The sequence below is a fragment of the Neodiprion virginianus genome, chromosome 6, assembly GCF_021901495.1.
Source record: "Neodiprion virginianus isolate iyNeoVirg1 chromosome 6, iyNeoVirg1.1, whole genome shotgun sequence".
Lineage (NCBI taxonomy): Eukaryota > Metazoa > Arthropoda > Insecta > Hymenoptera > Diprionidae > Neodiprion > Neodiprion virginianus.
The window spans coordinates 26,817,985-26,838,301 of record NC_060882.1 but is presented as its reverse complement, the minus strand read 5'-3'; the positions used below and the strand labels follow the sequence as shown (position 1 = coordinate 26,838,301).

At 39.5% G+C, this 20,317-nt stretch overlaps 1 protein-coding gene across 12 annotated transcripts in view; it reads left to right on the top strand.

Annotated features, from left to right (window-relative positions):
- The window catches only part of LOC124307837 (atrial natriuretic peptide receptor 1), a 136,409-nt gene that overhangs the window by 63,166 nt on the left and 52,926 nt on the right, over nucleotides 1-20,317 (top strand). For all 12 annotated transcript variants that reach the window (XM_046769973.1, XM_046769974.1, XM_046769972.1 and 9 more), the window contains 5 exons: nucleotides 8,154-8,268; nucleotides 12,378-12,709; nucleotides 15,561-15,652; nucleotides 17,191-17,329; nucleotides 17,535-17,616. In XM_046769973.1, coding sequence (XP_046625929.1) covers nucleotides 8,154-8,268; nucleotides 12,378-12,709; nucleotides 15,561-15,652; nucleotides 17,191-17,329; nucleotides 17,535-17,616 — 760 coding nt within the window. The remainder of the gene's footprint in view (nucleotides 1-8,153; nucleotides 8,269-12,377; nucleotides 12,710-15,560; nucleotides 15,653-17,190; nucleotides 17,330-17,534; nucleotides 17,617-20,317) is intronic.

The following is a 20,317-nucleotide window of genomic DNA, read 5'->3' as shown; positions in this document are numbered from 1 at the left end:
TTAACATTTAGAGTCGGACGAACTCGGGATTCAATCACTTCGCAAACTCAAACTATGAAGTTGGGATTTAATTAATATTGACATTTTCATTCCGGACTTTCGAAATTATGGAACTTAATTAGAACGTTAAAAAATATAAGAAGTGTAAATAAAATGTGTATTCAGAGTGTTATTATTGAGCACAAGAAGGTTTTCATTCGTACGTATAATTGAATATGCCTGTGATGTGTATAGGTATTTTTTATTTTGTATCATTATTTTGAAGATAAAAGCTGCTGCTTTTTTTTGCACTCAAAAATTAGTCAAAATCTATTATGGGTGAGGATACAAATTTCTACACACTTGATCGTCCATTTTTATCGCATGGTTGAAGATGAATTTCGGCCGACTGGAATGAGGAGGAAAGCGGAAGAACGGAGCGAAAGAGAGACGGGTATAACAGGATTTCGATCTATGTGATAATCAGCCATTTCGAAACGCCTCTCGCGTTTCTTGGCTCTTGATTCTTCCAGGTTTCGCTCTTTTTTCACCGCCGATACATTCATATTTAGCAGCAAGAAACTAGGATCGATCTAACCTGTGGAATACCTCGTTACGTGCCGTCTGCCGAGCTTCCTGGGTTGTTTGTTTTTTTCCTTATTTTTTTTTATTGTTTTTTCACCCGCCCCGAAGGGACAGCGCTGCTAGAATCCCGGTTTTACTTTCATGTTTGCATGAAAAAAAAAAAAATAAAAAAAAAAATAGCAAAATTGATACGAAAGCGGAAATAAAAATAGAAAAAATGAAAGAATTAAAAAACACGTCGTCGTCTCGGGGGACAAATCCTCGACGGTGTAATGATCGGCTTTTTTTTACGAGGGTGCAATCAAACGACGCGAGTCCGACGGCTGCGCGAACGAAAGAACAAAATCGTCCTGTGGGTTTAAACCTCGATCGTCCGGGGTCGTCGGTTCGTTTCTATCTACACATGCACGAAAAATCTCGAGAGAACGTATTTTTCTGCGTATTTTTCTCCCCTCGCTGTTGAAGAACGAATGGGGAAAAGTGGGGGAAATATGGAATGAAAATTCCAAAAAGCTGGAGGGGTAGCAAAAAATTTCAAACACTTGAATAATTTACTGAAAATTATTGATCGAATTGCGAATGGTTAGATTTAAATACATTGCTGCTGGTGGGGGTGAAAACGCAGTAAGATTAGAAAATAGATGAGCCGCAATAATAGCCGGAATTTTCAATAACGCGATAATCTCAATCGATTTCAAATCGCGGGAAGTCGGAGTGTAGAAAATTCAAAACGTAGAAATTGAAGTCAGAGCAAGCTAAAATACAGAATTGTCAGAATTTTCACGATTAATTTTTATTTCGATGCTCTGTACCTTACGTCTTACGATTCTATTAGACAGATTTTCGAAGGGTAGAAAATGTTCATACCGTGACCCTTCTGTTTTCTTATAAAATAAAAAACAATCGACTCAATCGTTGATTTCACTCTCGACTCTTTGGGATTTCAACTCGCTTAACGACGCGGCTGCAAACCGTGTTTCCTTAAGATTTTGGCAGGCAGCCGATGCGATTAAACCGGGGCTGCTGCAGAATTCGCGCAGACTTGTAATCGAGTGGATCGGTCTCCTCGTTTACGACGTTTTTGCGCATCGCAGCTCTGGTTTTGTCAGTTGGACGTGCTTTTTAACGTGCAATAATAACGAGCTGCCGCCGCCGTTGCAGCAACCGTCCGATTGTACGGCTCAAGATGCGATAAAACCCACACGAAATTACAGATCCGGATGATACACACGTGGTGCACGTGACGCCGTCCTCGTAACTGCGAAATCGCGAAATTGATGCTCGTTTTATTTTCATTTATATTTTTATTTTAGTCGATACCTCGACTCGATTGACATCGGTTTTTCAAATTCACCTGTATGACCTGTTACGTCGAGTTTTGCTGATTGCTGATACGTACATACGCATATACAATATATATAACATATATGTGTGTGCACGTATGTCGAGTCCTTCGATCCCATCGTCGAATCAAATTTATCCCGCCCTTTTCGTCTCGAACGTTGGGATGTCCCCTCGCATTTGATTCTATTTCGTTTGATTCGATTTTCGTACTTTGGGTCTGGTTTGCGCCGGCGTCGTAGTGGAGTGCTTTTCGTCAATTTATCGGACCAGTGGATTTTACCTCAGGTTGACCCGTAGAGGAGGATAAAAAACAGAGTAGAACAAACACTCGTAATGTAGTTTTTATCGCAGATACGTAGAAACTCGATTTTCAATGTCGGAAATGGCCGTTTGTCTGAATCATGTAAAGCATCGTGCACCGCAACGCATGCGCACTCGAAGCAAACCGATGCATCGACTCGATTGAATCGGTAAAAATTCATCGACTAATCTATTGTTTAAAGTTTTTTTTTTTTTTTTTTTAAACTTCGCATACGAAACCCAAATTTCGTAAATTTCAGTACGTAGTCTTGATGGCGGAAAAGTTTTTTTTATAATTTATAGTTTCCTTTAAAATATTTTTCAGTTTCAGGTGAAAATATTCATTCATCTTTCACTTATTATACGAAATCGGTGTACTTCGTAAGTAAGACATTGATAATAATCGAGACCTTAATCATATAAATTGATATTATTTTGCATCGGTAATGGAAGAGAAATAATCGACCATCCTCGATTAATCGGGAAAAATGAACCAATTCGATCGAAAATCGATCATTCTTCGCTATTTTTAGTAGATACACAACCGACCCTCCAGGCCATTTCAGGGACGTGTTACGGGCATCAAAACTCGCTTTCGACACATTAAAGACAAAAGATATTGTATACAATCAGTGACGAAACCGGGAAATGACGATTCGGTTGCGAGTTCCGCAGACTCATAACCATTCCCTTATAGTTTTCATCACTTGTTACGTAAAGTACTAACTAGTACATATACCAGAAAGCCAAAATACCTCCTCAACTTCCATCAGTCATTTTGCCAATTTTAGCACCACTGCACGCTTCGTATTTCCAACGGACTCGTACGTATGCATAGATGGATAGGTATAAACGCATAAGTATATGTAATACATCGGAAAAATATCACCCCAGAGACGACACGTGGTCGTATAGAGAGAATATGAAAAAGAAAATTTCCTCTCGTGTTTCTGCAGATACTTGAAGAGGTTCGACTGATCTGCGTATGTATTCGTGCCTATGTATTAAATGTATTATCATACCTATATGTGTGATACGTGTAACGGGATATTCTTGCGTAAGACGAGCCCGTAAACGGTAAAAGATTTGGCCGAGGGGTGGGATTTATTAAAAATTGCAAAGGATGTGCCGACGTAATATTATATTTCAATTGCCTCGTTCAACCAGCTGCTCAAAGCGAAATTATTATATTCTCCACGCGATATAAGGTCGCTTTAAATCGACCTTTTTCACTTTTATGCTTGTACCGCAGATAAAACCACAGCGCTTTTATCCTTCTAGTTCTTCCAAGCGAAAAACTTTCTCCTCCCTCTCTTTCCGGTAAAGATGAGCTCCGGTGTATTGTAATGCAAAAACGTTCTCATACCGCGATCGAGTTTCAAACTTGTAACGTAAGCCGATTCACCGATACGCACTGATCAAGACGAATCGTCGAAGTTTGGACTAGGAAGAACTTTCTTATCTAGGTATTGGAGGAAACGAAAGAAGAAAAGCTCTGCGCGATTAACAATTCTTACAATGGAAGGTAGTCGATTTTATTTTTACGAAAATATTTATCGTTCACATGATTCTACGTTTCACGTCGAAGAATAAAGTTACAAAAATTTAAACGGATTTACTTTTATGCTGCAACCGAATAAATTTGGCAATGCAAGGAAACAAGCTGTGTTGGTAAGAAAAGCAGCGTGGAGAAAAAAAAAACGTGTCGAACAGATGTCAAATCTCTGCGGTACTTGGTAGAAATTATTCCGAAAAATCCCAAAGCGCGTAATTTTTATTGTTGGCCTCGTCGAGCCGACGCTTGTTTTGCAAACGTATAGCATATCTCGTTAACATGCAAATTGTGTGACAGTCCAGCCCAATTTGATCCGCAGTTACGGAGGAGTAACTCGACACTTTGCCCCTTCTTGTATCCCTTCTATATGCTGCAGTAATATAAGCTAAGGCCCGAGGATTAACCGTTCTAGTCTCGAAGCTCTCCATCGCGTCTGTGTCTGCGTGATACGCAATAATATTGCTGTACTAGACAGTTTGCATGCGCTGTAAAAAAAGGGGGAAAAAAAAGGATAAGCCTTTTCATTTCGGTTTGAAAAACGTAACGGGTACGTAAAAATGTCCGTATCGTGGAACGATATTGTCAGCTTTTAACCGTTCGGCCAGATGTCGAAATCGCTGCCATTGCCTGCGGGATGTTGGAAAGCTGACAGGGAAATAATCGGGCGAAGCACTCGTTTCGCAATTACAGACTGAAATCCACCCCGAACGACGAACGAGCACAGCCGGTGTCTGCAAACACGACTAGCCGACGTATTTAGAACGCACTTCGAAATATCCTGGATTAACCCGTCCTACGGTGGCCGTTGCTATAAAACGGGGTTAAAAAGGCTCCGAGGTATATTTTGAATAAAAATCTCGAACGCGATACGATGTCACGTCTGTTTTTTTTTTTTGGCTGATTTGTTTCGTTTTTAATAAGCATCTCCCCGCGTAACGCATATTTGTAGTCAAGTTGTAGAAGTAATTTTTTGAAATCCTTTAATCTAAATCATAAAAACGCTATTATGAGTTCCTCGTTTCTTTCATAGACAGACATGACGATCGTAGCTGATATAACTTGATGCGTTAATACAAACATATTACTTGGAATATCATTTTTTGTTACTTCGGAGGGTTGTAACATAGGGCTATTAAATCGAACTTTTTTTTTGCGAACGGTTACCTGTATTAATACGCGTTTGGAATAATCTGACATGTTTATTGGCAATCGTCGGGCTTATACGCGCTTGGTTTATAAAAGAATTTTTTCTTTCTCTCCCAAGGGTATAAAAATAAGAAGAAAAAGATCGTTTCGGGGCAGCTAAATTCCCTCGATTATACAATGTCTGCAGCTTATTATTTTCCACGTGATGTCATTATCTTCTTTGCGTTGTTTACGCTGCAAAAATTGTTCAACGTATTTTCACGGTATTTGCATAGATCAGACCGGCCGCCGTAGGGAGGAAAATCTGCATCCGAAAACCGTCGACGGTTCGTAAACTTGGGGAAATTGTTTCTTCGAATTATTTCATACTCGGTCTGCCTCGCAGAATGGCTTGGAGATAAGACACCCGAAAGCCCCGGCTCTTCTTTCCACATTCAACACCTCGCATTATTACCTTCGTGGCTTTGAATTTCCCGCCATCGCGTGTCTACGACACCCCCCCCCCCCCCCCTTTTTTTTTATATCACACTATTTTCACCCGGCTTCGGAAAACATTCTCGAAGCTTTACTCGTGCACACCAGCCGTGAGATTTTCGGTAGCATGCCATATACCTCAAGGGATCATTTGTACTTACATGTAATCTTGACGGAAAATGAGCCGCGAAAATTCATCTTACTATTTGTCGGTGCTCGTCCCGGAAGGCCTCAATTCTAACCAAGGCAACTGAATAATTTGTAAGTTTTATCAGAGGAAGAAGAAGAAGAGAAGGGAAAATTGTATAAGTAGACGTGATTACGCGATGGTTTGGTTCGCTCAAACGCGTTGTTTGCCATGGTTATCCTACCGGGATTAAATTTTCCGTAAATCGACCGCTTCACTCGACCCACCATCCAGATTCCCATAACTTTCCACCCGAGATGAAATCCCTTTTGTTCTTTTTCGTCTCTTTCTCTTTTCCCGAGCCGCCGATTTTTCCTACCAGCGTTGAGAAAAATTTCATTTGTTACGGTAACTAGAAAAATTGAGTAAAACAGGACCGAGCGATAGCCGGAACTAAAAATATCTCTCAGTGAGCGTATATTATTTTTCCCTAATTTTCTGCCACCTTTATTCTTCGTTTTAGTTAATAATTATTACACGTTTAACAAATTTTTCTTTATTTCTACAAAAACACGTGATCAATTCGTGCGATCGAAAAACATCGAAAATGATCGTGCGCTAGGAACGCTGACAGATAATCGTCGTAACGTTTATAATTGTTAACGGCGGATGTTGTTGATTGGGACGTAAAGCGAAGGGCGGTGATATTCGCCAAAGAACCGCGATCCGGAGGGACGGGGAAATTCATATTCAAAGCGAATTTCATTCACGGTCACCGAGCATTGAGTATCAGGCATCTTCAATTTCTCCCTCTTCTCTGTTTCTTTCTTAACCCAACCATAAATCGCCCCTGTTTTTTTTTCTCTACGTGTAACAATTCTTTGATTCGGAGATTTGATTTCTTGTTGTTTGTCACATCCCCGAGAAATTTCTCTCACATACCGTAAATTGTATTTCTATATCATTTAGATGAGGGTAAAAATAACTGAAGAGGTATAATTATCTCTGAATTTTTTGCAGTAAAATGTCAGGGCTTTAGATTAAAAAAGGGAGATCTTACCCAAGAAAATTTTCAGAACTATCTAATTTTGTAAAACCTTCTTCTGAATTTCGAAGGAGAAAATTTAGAGAACTCTCCAATTATTTTAATATTGTTTCTAAATTTTCTATATACTTGAATCTCACTCCTGTCGGAGTAGTTCGGTTTTTACTGCAAACAATGTAGAGATTTGCTGCACATATTTAGACGTTCCTGGTATGGGAATATTTTAGTAGTTGCAGCAAGAGAAAACGAGTTTCTAACTAAGCGAACAAAAGTTTTATTCCGCAGTTCAAATAATCCATCCCTCTGACAATTTGGGTTTTATTGGTTACCGATTTTGGGTAAAACTTCTTTATCGGATTTTTCTCTTCCGTCCCCGAAGATGGTGCGGAGCTGCCGAGGTGAGATCAGTGCTGGTTTTACTAGTGCGAAAAGCCAGGAGTGAAAACTGCGGAAACAACAGTGTAGCTTGCATATAACGCGGGCGGCGGGAAAATGAGTATATTTAAAGTGGTTTATACGCTGAGAGGTTTGAAACCATTTCTGTGTCGTGGACGACAGCGTCGCGACGCTCCGTGTGTGCTGCTGCAGGCGTCGCATAGACAGGAGGGGAAAAAGTAGCGGGTTCACCTTTCTCTCCCATGTCCTCTCATATATTATACATGTATATTTATATATGAGGCATTCCACCCCAAACCGGCCTACGTCCGACCCTCGCTATCGGCGATTTTATTTGTTTTTAAGTACGGTGCAGAGCGTAGAGAAAGCCGTTTTTCACCGAGTTTTGGGTTTGATTTTTACTGCTCCCGTAAACGTGAAAATCCAATATTTTAGTTAACAGCCCTGATCGATTGGGGCTTTAAATTTTTCTAGTCAATTCTTTGTTAAAATACATGAATTTTGAGACCAAAGTGGAAGTGGGAAAGCTTTTGGTTTAGAAGCTACGAGCGAAAGAAACCAAAAGCTTGCCAACTTTCATCTTGGTCTCAAAATTTAGGTTTTTCAACAAAGAAGTCATGAGAAAAAATTAAAATCATTCGTTAAAAAATTGTGTTTTCGTGTTTTTGGGAGTGGTAAAAATCAAACCCGTGATCAATCAAAGAATCTAAAACCCGGCGGAAGATTTTTTATTTATATACTCTACACCATACTTGAAAATAAAAAAAAATGCTGACGGCGAGGGTCATCGAATTGGTGTGGAATGCCTCATACATACACACGCATTCGCGATGGAACGAACTCTTGAAAACACCACTTTTCCATCCTCCTGCAGAAAATAAGCTGCAACTTCCGCTTTTATGTGTAGTCGCATAATTAATTTCCCTGCAGTGCGATTTTCAAGATTAGAACAATTACCCTCGGCGAGGTTTTTCATTATAAAACACGCGGAATTAATTCAGCTGGTCACGAGTCAAATTACGCACGCTGTAATACGTAAAGAAGAGAAGAGAAACAAACGCAAAGTGAAAAACGGCAAACAAGCTTTTTAGATGATTTTTCAGTCGTTGATTAATCAGCGAAGTTATCAGGCCTCATTGTACTTACTTCCGGTGTTGCTACCTTCGCCTTTACATTGCATAGACTATTTTCTCATGTTTCAGTTGTCGTCATGTGCGCCAACGCCACGACGATACGAGAGATTCTGCTCGCCGCCGAGGAACTGGGAATGGTCGATTCCGGAGAATACGTATTTTTCTCCATCGAGTTGTCGTCCAGGTAAGTCGTGCAATATTAGCTTCCTCGAGTAATTCTCTTTTCCTAATTCGTCGTCGAACGTCGACGAGAATACTGGTATTCGAAATCAATCAAAGATTAGAAAAGTCAATCGAGTACGTGGAAAAACGTTCACTCCGGTCGAAAAACACGTGGAACGATTCCTGCAGCTTTGCGAATATATATAAATCGGTAAGCTTGGTGAATTTATTTACTGCGAAATTCGGAACGAAGCTAGAATCTGGATACCATCTTGAGCTTTTGAGTCCGAGTTACGGGGCTGCGACATTGTGCAACCCCCTGTAAAATCACGTACAAGGTACATGCGTTATCCGTACATTATGTACGAACGCGATACCGCCAGAAGTCGATATTCGTCGACTTTCAGCTCCTTGATATCCTTCTCCTCTCATGCATTTCGAGCCTCTGCAGCTTTTCTCCGACGTCTTGCGGAGTCTGGATACAAGAGTCGAGATTCTCGAATGCAGTGGGTAACAAGCTGCCATCGCACTCGACGTCTTGCTTTAGGTATTTTATTATAAATATATCTATGTATACGCTTCGCGAACCAGCCGCGGTATCTGCGAAGCCGAGGAAGAATTATTTCGCTCAAGGATCGATTATGCGTTCGTGCGGACAATATTCACGAGGACCTGCTTGTATTTCTTTCCATTTCTATACTTCTTTTTTGTTTCTTCACGGCCTGAGATTAATCAGATTCGCACAGAAGCAGCTTTTCTTTCAATTTTCGTTCTATAGTGACGCAATTATCAACAAGATTTTCTTCAGTCAATTCTGGAATGAAGTCGTTTCGTTAAAACTTCGAACTATATTTTACAGACAAAGCGAGTCGAGGAAAAAAAATAAATAAAAAATTTCCGTCATAAAAACACGCTTCAATTATCTAGAGAAGTAAAATTGCGCTGTTTATGAATCGTTTGTGTCTGCAAAAAGACGCGAGGAATTCAGGTTCTGAATGATGGAACAGAATTATGTGCGTATAATAAATCCGTATTAAAGTGAGTGTTTCGCAATTTTTTCATCATCTTCTTTTTTTCTGTAAACCAGTTTACGAACCGTAAAAATTTTACGAACAACGTCGTATCTCGGCGATATATCTAGTATATCCTACTTTGTCTCATGTTTAGTCAGGGTCATAAAAAGCTGAGTATCTTCTACATCTACCTACATTGTACGTACATTCGTCATTTTCTAAGGTTGAAGAGGCAACTGTATTCTCCAATTTTCCGACATTTTTCCCCCATCCGAAAAGACGGTTTTCTTTTATCTCCCGATAATGTTCAGCGAAACTTTCTCGCTCCTTTCAATGAAAATATAACATATTTATATAGAAAAATCTTTCACGTTACGCGTAACTTGATCATCTAATTTTGTACTCTTCGACGTTTTTGTTTTTTTTTTTTTGCTCTCTTCATTTAAAAAATTTCGATCTCTGAATAATAATACTTGCTTGGAAAAATTTTTGCATTTATATAATATTTACCACCAATTGACAGAACATTTCGTACATACTGTTTATAGAATTGAAAAATTTCTTGGCACGATCGCGTCCGAGATGAAAATGTTCGTACGCAAGAGTCGTCTTTGTCAATTGATTGCCTCGACGCGTATCAAGTTTTTCGCTAATTAGGATCGTCGCTTGTACAAACGAAACCCGGAAACTGAGTTCATCGGTGTGCCATCGTCGTTTCGCAGGACACCTTGCGCAGCACTCTCGCTCTTAATTTCGCAAAGAGACGCAAAAACGCGACCACCACCCGTAATGACGTACGTGACGTTGACGCGCCTCTCCACCGAATGACGAGGGCAATATCACAGCCGAATCCGACGCGTCGCGACGTCGAGCAATCGCCAATTTCGTCCCCATAAACGTCATCGACAGATTGACAATTCTGCAGAGGATTGGATTTTTTTACATATATATGAGTTTTTATTTTTCCACGTAGTGTCAAAGGTGGTCTATTCGGATATTTTTAAGCTACCATATTTTCACATCCGATTTTACTCGAGTCGATATTTTGTTTAAAAAACTGTTTTGTATTTTGTTTAAACCTTATTGCCGTGCAGAGTTTAACGTTACGAGATTGTATTTTATGATTACCGCTTTAACCCTGCGACATATTTAAATTTCGTCGAATTTTTTTAACCTTTCTTTTCATTCACGAATTCGAAATAACAACGTTAATTATTCATTTCGGGTTTGGTGAAAGTTCAGGCTTCCCCTCGCCTTTCGTTTACTTAAAAAGAAGTAGGTCTAAATATCATATCGGTGAGAATAAATGAGTAGCTAAAAAACGAACACGACAATGAGCGTGAAGTAAAAAAAATTGATATCGAACGAAATCTTTTTGTCTCAAATTACCTTTCATTTTTATAAAATCTCGGGTCCCGCAACGAGAATTAACTCGAAACGATGTATTTAATTTTTTAGAAAATGACAGTTTTATTATTATGTTTCTTCTGCGGTGTAATTCATCACACCTTTGATCTTTGTTTTCACAAACGAATTTCATATGCTTTGGGGGAGTTTTTTGAATATGAAATATTTCAATTTGCCGTTAAATAACAGCGCCGTTAATTCGTTGCTGTACGGATCGAAAATTTCAAACCCACAATGTTCGTTCATTATTTTTTAACACACAACGCGAAACGCGTAATTTCTTTTCGTAAATTTTACTTTTTCCGCATAGAGCAGCATTCGTTTTTACGACAAAAGCGTTTCTCGCAACTATCGTAAACGTTTATCCCTATTTGTAGGTATGGCGAAAAGTTTTCCGAATCGTATTTGTAAGTAGTAGGTACGTTACTATCGTAATTCCACATGTGTACAAGAACTTTTCTCCTGATCCTACGATTCGTCGTTTTGCGAGAAATTCTTTCTCTTTCTCCTTTTCTTTCTTTCGTCCTTCCTTTCCTTTTCTCCTCAGCTTTCCCGAAAGTTTGAGTGGTCAACACTCTCGCGAATTTTACTTTAAGCTCTCTCCAGGGGTCTTACATTCATATGTATACGTATGTGTATAACTTGTCCTCGAGGTACACGTTTTGACAAATATCCTCCCCCCTCCTCGAGCCCTCCTTATTCACGATTATTTCTCATAAATATTTAGAACCGTCGTCGTATACGTGAGTTTATGCCTCTGCGGAGAATAAGGCGATCAATCGCTTAGCGAACTTTTTCGAAATAAGTATTCGTATACAATAATAAACATACTTCGTACCTACAGAAATGTGCCTCAAGGTAGAATTATGCGGCATGGAATTGACGTTCTTGAGAAGTTGACAAAAGTAGAAAGAAACCGTAAGTTTAGGTTGCCAAAAATGTTGTCACACCCTCGACCGAAGACCTTTAATTTCAAACTACGAATTGAATAAATTATTAAATAAAACTCTTCGTGCTTAAGCTTCCTTCGAACTTGTGGCATGAATTCATCCGTCGATACAAAGAAAAAAAAAGGAAAAACAAGAATTCTACTTCAGAAGCATATCATGTAAAATTCGTTCCGTTTATACAAAGAAAATTGTATTTACATCGCAGAGTTTGTTATTCTTTTTATTCTACGCGTTCCGCATGTTCGTATACCTATATGTATATGTATATTTATTCCCCAAGGATGTGCACTTCACTTATTACACGAGGTACGGAGCGTTTGGAATTTTATCTCGGTATTTTCGGTAATCCACTATCCTCGATGGCTGACCTTTTGTCGCGACGAAGGAAAGGAGAAAAGAACGCTGAAGCGGGGGAAAAAAAAATAAGGGAAAAGAAAAGAAAGGGAGGAGAAAAGAATAACTTGCATAAAGTTTTGCCGTAAATAACAAAGTGTCAAATGGGTCTCGGTCACAGTTTTTGAGCTGTTGATCGATAGGCTTTTGACAATTTGATTTACGCAACTTTTTCCACCATCTAAATTCGTATTTTCCTGTTTACTTTTCCCGGAACATAACTTTTCACCTCCCTTTCCGCACCGCGCAAAAACGCGTCGCGTTATCGAGAACGGAAACGAGCGGGCAAAGACGAGCGATAGTAAGTAAATTAGACGTTCCATTTCGAAATCGGATTTTTCAAACGGGGAAATCGATTCTCGTTGCAGCGACAGCAACACCGAGCCTTGGAGGGTCGAGGGAGATTCGGATGGAAGAAACGAGAAGGCCAAGAAGGCCTATCAGGCTCTTCTCACCGTCACGGCTCGCACTCCCGACAATTTGGAGTACGAGAACTTTTCGAGGGAGGTGAAACACCTCGCCCAGAAGAATTACAACTTCACATTCGGCAACAGCTCGGTATCGACGTTCGTAACGGCCTTCTACGACGCCGTTCTTCTATACGCCCTCGCCCTCAACGAGAGCTTACCCGACAGTCCCGGGGAGGTCAATCTCGACGGTGGTAATCTCACACGCAGGATGTGGAACAAGAGTTTCAAGGGTGAGTGCTTCGATTTTTTTTTTTACCTTCTCCTTTTCCTTCTTATTTTTTCTATTTTTTTTTTTTTTTCACTTACCATTCTTTGCATCAACCCTATTTTTCTCTTTTTTTTTTTCTTCGTTCCCCGACCATCGAATATTTCATCACGAAATAAGAATAGTCACTGCGATCCTCGTGAAATCTTTGGTGAAAGCAGGGTGGCCACACACCTGGAAAATCTGGAAAAGCTGGAAATGTTAGGGGATTTAAAAGGGTTGTGAAAAGGCTGGAATTTTCTGAGAATTTTTAATTTGTTTACATGGAAAAAAGTGAAAATATCAGTCTTCTGTTATGAGAATTAGAAATGATTTTTTTAGGTATAACAAGTTTACTTTCTCGCGTCGAGAAAATAAATTTGCTTCAACCGACTTTTTTTGTACATTATATTTTTTTTCTATTCGAATTCGATTTGAATCGAATATAGAGTTAATAAACTGAACGATTTAGGTTTTAGTAACTTGATAGAACTGGGAAAATTACAGGGAAGACTAGGTTTTAGGTCCTGGAAAACTTGGACATGTTGTGAAATTTTTTTCACAAAAATTTGTGGCCACCCATTTTGAAATCCAAATTCCTTCCACTTTTCACCACTGAATCGCACAAGGTGTAAAGAATTATCGCACCGATGCATTTTTGGAGAGGAAAGAAAATAGTTTGTACGATTATAGCCTCAACCAGTTTATCTACAAAAATCGCGAACTTTTCTGCTCTTTCTCGTGCGTCCAAAAAAATATTTTCTCCTTTTTTTTTGTCCTCGATCCCACGGCGGGGAGCGAGGAGAAATATATTAATTTGAAGCGAAGTTGAGGATAATATATACAGGTACGTACATGCGGCTGTATATAAGTATGTATACGTGTATATGCGTATACTTACTTTAGAAAACAAAGTTTCCACCTCCGGCAGCAATCTTTGGCTTGAACGTTAAACTTGTATATATATATACGTGGTATTAACTGTGAAACGTAGACGAGACGCAGCTGCTGTCGTTTTAATAAAAGTTCTTGAATTTGCGGATTTGAAGCCGTATAACAAATTACCTTAAACATCAACCTTAATTGGCTCCGCAAAAGACCGCCAGACGATATTCCAGATTCTACATCTATACTCCATTTTCGCTTTGAAATCACGGAACCGCCGCGCGAACACGCATCGCGATTAATTACTTATCAGCAGCTCGTTTAATTAAGCGATATTAATAATCGTCGACCGGGCAACGAATATTCAAAGTTGTGAGATTCGCTTCTCGCTCGATAAAATTTTCTCCGAGCTCAGAAAGTATTTTCCCATCACCGAGATCTAGGAGCATTTTTCCACTGATTCAAACCGATATTCGTGAAAAATTAGAATAATTTAATAAAGGAAATGAATCTGTTTTATCGTTAGATGAAAATATCGTACTTCCTTCAAGTAATTTTCGTGGTAAAGCGACAACTAGAAACACAACACCCGTACTAATTGAATGAAAATTCACACCAAGAAAGCTTTTAACCACGATTACGTATTGTCATCCCGGATTTCGAAGACTCGAACCCTTGGAAGGGTTTAATTCGTTCTATATCACGTATAAACTCGAGGTGAAAATTCACGTCTATAGACACGTAGTCCATTTAGAAAATGAATGATCAAGGTTATAATTTATGGTAAAACATGTGTGTTATATTCACTTCATTACCCTTTTATCTCTCAGCTGCGGTAACGGGTGAGGGGGTTTTTTCTTCTTCTCTTTATCTCCATTTTCATCTGAAAATTCCATTCAACCCCCGTGCAACATCGTTTGTGCATAATTACCATCCCCTTTTCAATTCCATGGTTATCTTTTTCTTTTCTTTTTCTTTTAAACTCTCTTTATCTTGTATAATATATTTACTTTTATTCACCGTCAGTTTTCGGTTCTGTAATAATTATCTTAACTTTGAACCGGATCGCCATGGTGGGTTATAACAAAAATAGAGGATAATTAAAGAATCGTTAATTGTATTTGCATATGTTATGTAAACGAGTCAGTAAATGCGTAAGGAAAAAAAAACCAAACGAACAGGTTACATGTTTATACATTATGAGATAAAGCGAGGAAATTTACTCTGCCCTCCGTGGTTCATTTTCAATTCCGTTTTTCTGTTCATTAACCTTATATGTACGTATTATGTTATGTATGCAAAATATCCCAAGGATAAAAAAAAAAAAATCCATTACAAAGTTTCACCGAGAATATTTATATCATGCAAACATGCGGTAGGGGATAAAACTTTTTCGCCGGTTTTCAGCGCGCGTTTTCCAATGGGAAAAAAGAAATTGGTACAATTCAAATTTACCATATACAATACATAAATAGGTAAAACGTACCCGCGTAATATATAAGGTATGGTAGATCCCACGTTTATACTTCAAGTTCATTTCCATAAAGGACGGAAATTGCGAAAACATTCTTACATACATACATTCCCCGTATAATATTACGTGTAATTCTTACGGCGATGGCATATTTCCAATCCTTCTTTGCATTTCCATTTACATCTATTGTATTATACGCGATATTTGTAAGGGTTGTGTAATAATCGACTTAAACTAACCCCTCGAATTTTACCCGACCTGACAGATGATCGTCAGTGATGATAATAATTGAAATTACAAGACCTGTACAAATTTGTCAGGTGATATTGACAAGGTCGTTCATCGGTGAAGCTAATCGCGATTTATACGGTTGTAATTTACGGTATTGTTGATAAATCTTACAATCATGGCTATAATTCCTGAATCGAGATCAAATCACAGAAGTAATTTCCTTTCTTTCGCCTTTTCGCTGCTCCAGGAATCACGGGGGACGTTAACATCGATACAAATGGCGATAGGATCGCAGACTATTCCCTATTGGACATGAACCCGAAGACGTTAAAGTTCGAGGTAAGTTTTAGTTTTATATCTAACGAAACGAAACGTCGCCTCTCGCCTCGATACTTACTTTTCCGTTCAATTCACTTGATTAGATTCTTCACAGGGATGTTTTGTATTTCTTTCTTTCCTTCTTTCATTCTTTCGTTCTTTGCCGATTCTTGACTGTTCATTTTTTTTTTTTTTCTTCCTCCTTTGTATTTATCCATACATACATGCGTGTGTATATACATATATTCTTTTTCTGTCTCAAGGGTGATTAATTAGGCACTACAGTAAAGAGCGAGGGTCACGATTCGACACCTTACACTGTATTTTTGTACAGTGTTATGTAATCGTATAAGGATGAACGACCGCGCGCCTTCGCCTTTGTCAAATACTTTTCATGGCTTTAATTAAAGTCCTCACGCGAATTTTCTCGCTCGAACTGCTTTACGTTGTACTTAATTGCTTGCGCATGTATACGTATATAATTACACATGTATACACAGAGCGCTTATTACCCGCCTTTCGGATAATTTGCTAGGACAGATTTCACGCTGACAAGTCAAGTCGAACTGGAAACTTTTAAGGCGGCTTAGCCGAAACGAGTCTTATTCTGGACTCTTTGCGGTTCTTTTCTTTTCTCGTTATACCGTAAAGGGTTACTATGTATACACATATCAAATATACCGAAAGTTTGTTTTCTTCACAAATTAAATATCATCGTAACGAAACACAGATTTCTTTATCGCATGGCTTGGATTTTCAAGGCAAGCGCTGTAGTGATGATAATACAGGATGAATGACACGGTCTTCTTTTTATTGGAGAACTTTGAAAATTTATATAATGTAGGAAACTCGTAAAAAAATGTGTAATCGCTTCGTCAATTGGCTGGAATCATTTTTTTCAATTAATTATACGCTGTGCTTGTAACTTTTTCCAATCGTAAGTTTAGTTCGTTATAGCACGTATACAGTATATAGTTTAGTTATACCACGTTGCACTCCAGAAATAACAAACAAATTTTCAATATTTTCAGTAAGCGTTTAGAGGGAGCGAAAATAATATGACAAATCAAGCTACGAACAACAGTTTCAAAGTTTCAAATGTTTGGGAAAAAGGAAGAAGTGCTGCTTATATTTTTTACTTTTGTTTTTGCTTTTCAAACGTTCAAATTGGCGGAACGTCAGTCTTTAAAATTGTTATTTTTTTTTTTTGAATCTTTCTTGTCTTGATTCACGAAACGACCGAATTGTAACCGTGCAAAATAGGGTACGCGCAAAATTTCACTCCCCGCTTCAGCGACTACAGGTATATTTCTCAAGAGGTGGATCGTGCACGCCGAACACGATTCGACGCATTGTAGAAATGAAATTGAATCGGACGAATCCCGGGAGTGTTCCATATTCCGTGGAAGGTAAAAGATAGAGAGAACAAGAAGAAGAAGAAGAAGAAGAAGAAGAAAAAGAACGATCAGATAGAATCACTGCGAAGAGAAAAAGCTAGAGGGAGAGAGAGAAAAGGGTATAAACGAAATAAAATTTCACCTGTACATTTGTGCTTTCAGATCGTCGCAAATTACTACGGGGCAAATCAGAGCCTCGAGTACGTTCCGGGGCGATCTATCCACTGGTCGGGAGAGAGGCAGGAACCACCCCCAGACACGCCGACGTGTGGTTTTGACGGAACCCTTTGCCCGGACAACTGTAAGTTCGCATATACATGTATATATATATATATATATATATATATATATATATATATATATATACGGATACATGTGTGTGTATGTCGATAACGAACACGCGGCGCAAAAATCGTTCCGGCTAATTTTGACTTTGCGAATGTTTCAATGTTTCTTTTACTCTTCTCGCTGATATTAATTTGCTTCTTTCTTCTACACATTTCCAGCTCTTCCGGGATACGCGATTCTCTCCATAGTTCTCAGCTCTATCGTCGTTGGACTCGTGGTCGCCTCGGTTTTCATTTACCGGTAAGAGACAATATGAATAATATGAATCGTCGTCGATCTTGATTCGGGGTCTTGAGGATATTTGCTGGTGATAATTTGGCACTGTTTATTAATTTCATTACAATGTTGTCGGGATTTGAGTTTTTGTTAAATTGTTATATTTGTTATTGAGTACGAAAATATTTGAAAGTCGAATATACTGGGGTTATAAACGAAAGCTTAGACACCGATACTTCGTTTCAATATTCTTAAAAATCGTTGCTCTTGTCAATAAAATGACCGTCGCGTTGCATCGAATTATGAGCGAGGGATTTCTCGAAGATAAACCTTGAAGAGCACATCGTCCAGATCGGAAAATTTTTCGGAACCAGAGTATTTCGGGTAGTTCGAATTCCCCGAATCTAGGTCGTTGACCCGTAGATCCCCTGCATACCAACCGTATTTTCCTCACCTCATGCGCGTTTCCCGCATGTGTTTATCCTTTTTCCATCAAACTGTCGTTTTGGCCAATCGTCTATTCCGCATCTTCGAGGTTCCTTTCCTTTTCCCTGTCAGACGGAGTCCCGATTCTCGAACGGCCGAAATACCCCATACGAATTCTTGTATCATACGTCTTGTATTCGTATATTATATAACGAGAGTTTCATGGGGGATGGTTCCCCGTATTCAGTCCTGGGAAACGTCGCACTTGGCTCAGGGCGGTCACGCACGTTTGTCTTCGACGTATGCGGAAAGACTCTTGGGAAATCATTTCTTCCTACGGGAATTTCTCACAGACCACCGTAACCAGCCAGCAGTTACGCCAACAGACGGGTAGAATTTGCGATCCGTCAACGCGTATGTGACGGAACGGGGGGTAACGATTGAGATATCACATTGCCTTGAAGAAAAACACGAATTACACTGTGCCCTGCATGCTCAATTGGACTCAGCCTCTTTTATGTTGTGCGCAAACCGCGGTGGTGAAAAAATCAAATGAAAAAAGAACAGTGTTCCATGATCAATGGGAGGGAAAATTTGTCGAAAATAAAAAAAGAAACAAAAGAAACAAAAACGTTTACGGAATAACGTAATGAAATTTTGATGTTGAGAGAAATTTTACTATTCATATTTTAATCGATTAGTCGCGGACACGATGGAAATTTTTATGGGACGTTGAATGATTTTTAGTCTTCTCAGTTTGTGCAAAACTTCGGGTTCGACGCTAAATTAATTTGATGAATGAAAAATGGAGGAAAACGGCAATTGTATGATTCGAAATTTTATCAAGTGAGTTGGATATTTTTGCTGATGCAAAATATAATGCGGTGAACTTTCAACGGCTTAAAGTATTTTGCATAATGCAAAAGCTGCAGATTCGCGACAGTGAAAACTTTATTCTTCGAACGTGACGACGGCTCGTTTCGTTCGCGAATCAATTTATCAAGATGCGAGAAGGACTTGAGAAAGAAGCAAAAAAAGAAGATAAAGAAAATTCAGAGAAAACGTCGAACGTTTAATGCGCGTCCCCCCGCTTTGGAAACGTTGTATAAGAAGGCAAAACACGGAGAGAGAGAGAGTGGAAAATGGGGTGAAAAGCAACTCGAGCCATTATTCTGCCGCCCTTCTTTCGCACGGTAAATAAATCAAAAATTGGGAATGCAGATACCTGTACCCAAACAATAAGCAGGATTATCAAGGATCCTGAAAACCTGGGACTGGATGCGAAAAAAAGGCCGTCGTTTCGAGAGTCGAAATGCCGTCGGTGTAGATTCAGCGTGTCTTGGAAACAGAAATTGATCACCTCAGCCGCTTTTAGTCAATCGCTGGATCCTCGAAGCTCGTTTATTAAACGCTCCGCGTGCCGCGATCGTGTCAACCACGAAGACTTGAGAAGCCGTGAAATTTGGGGAGCGTCAAGCCTCGCCGAGCCCGCTTTGCCTGAGTAACGCATCAGTTTCATCACTCGAATTGACAAGATATATACGTATACAAACACATATACCCTGGGTTTCCAAACGACGTAACGGTACGGATTGCCGTTACTCACGAAATCAATTCGTCGTGCGAAACAGACGATGTTAATATATTATAGAACGCGCGAAGAAGGATGCCATCCGATCTGCCGAACGTCGAGCACTATTTCTTCGATTGAGCAAATGATCGGCGTCTTCGCACACGTCAGAAACTCGGAGAAAAAGCGAATGGAGTCGGTATACGAAACGAAGTCGATAAAATTGGAGAATGGCTGAATGAAAAAGGAAATCGCACACTTTTATCCCAGAAAATGAAACTTGTACAGCCTAAACCCGGCCCGAGTCACCTTGAAACAAAGAAAATGATATCGTGTACGGTTCGGAAAACTGCAGTTAACAGTTGACAGAAACAATTATTTCGAAAACAAAGAGAGTAAAGCTTGGGGCTTGCAGAAAAGGGGGTGAAATTAGATCCCAAATCGGTGATCCTTCCTTCGTTACTTCCCCAGGCCGAACCGTGGGATGATGTGTGGTTGTAGCGGAAAAGGAACGGACATGATACATCCCCGTCCTGATTAGGACCCAGAGGCGTATGTTCGTGACGTAATACGTGTTGATGGGCAAAATACGTAGGCTGTTTGGTTTTACGCGGGTCCGCCGAGTTCCTTCCCACCGGGCAATTGTCGTAAAGGACAATAAGCACCCACCGGGTCCCGGAGGCGGCGAGGAGTCTCTCTCTCCCTCCAAAATTTCCCATCTCACCGCGA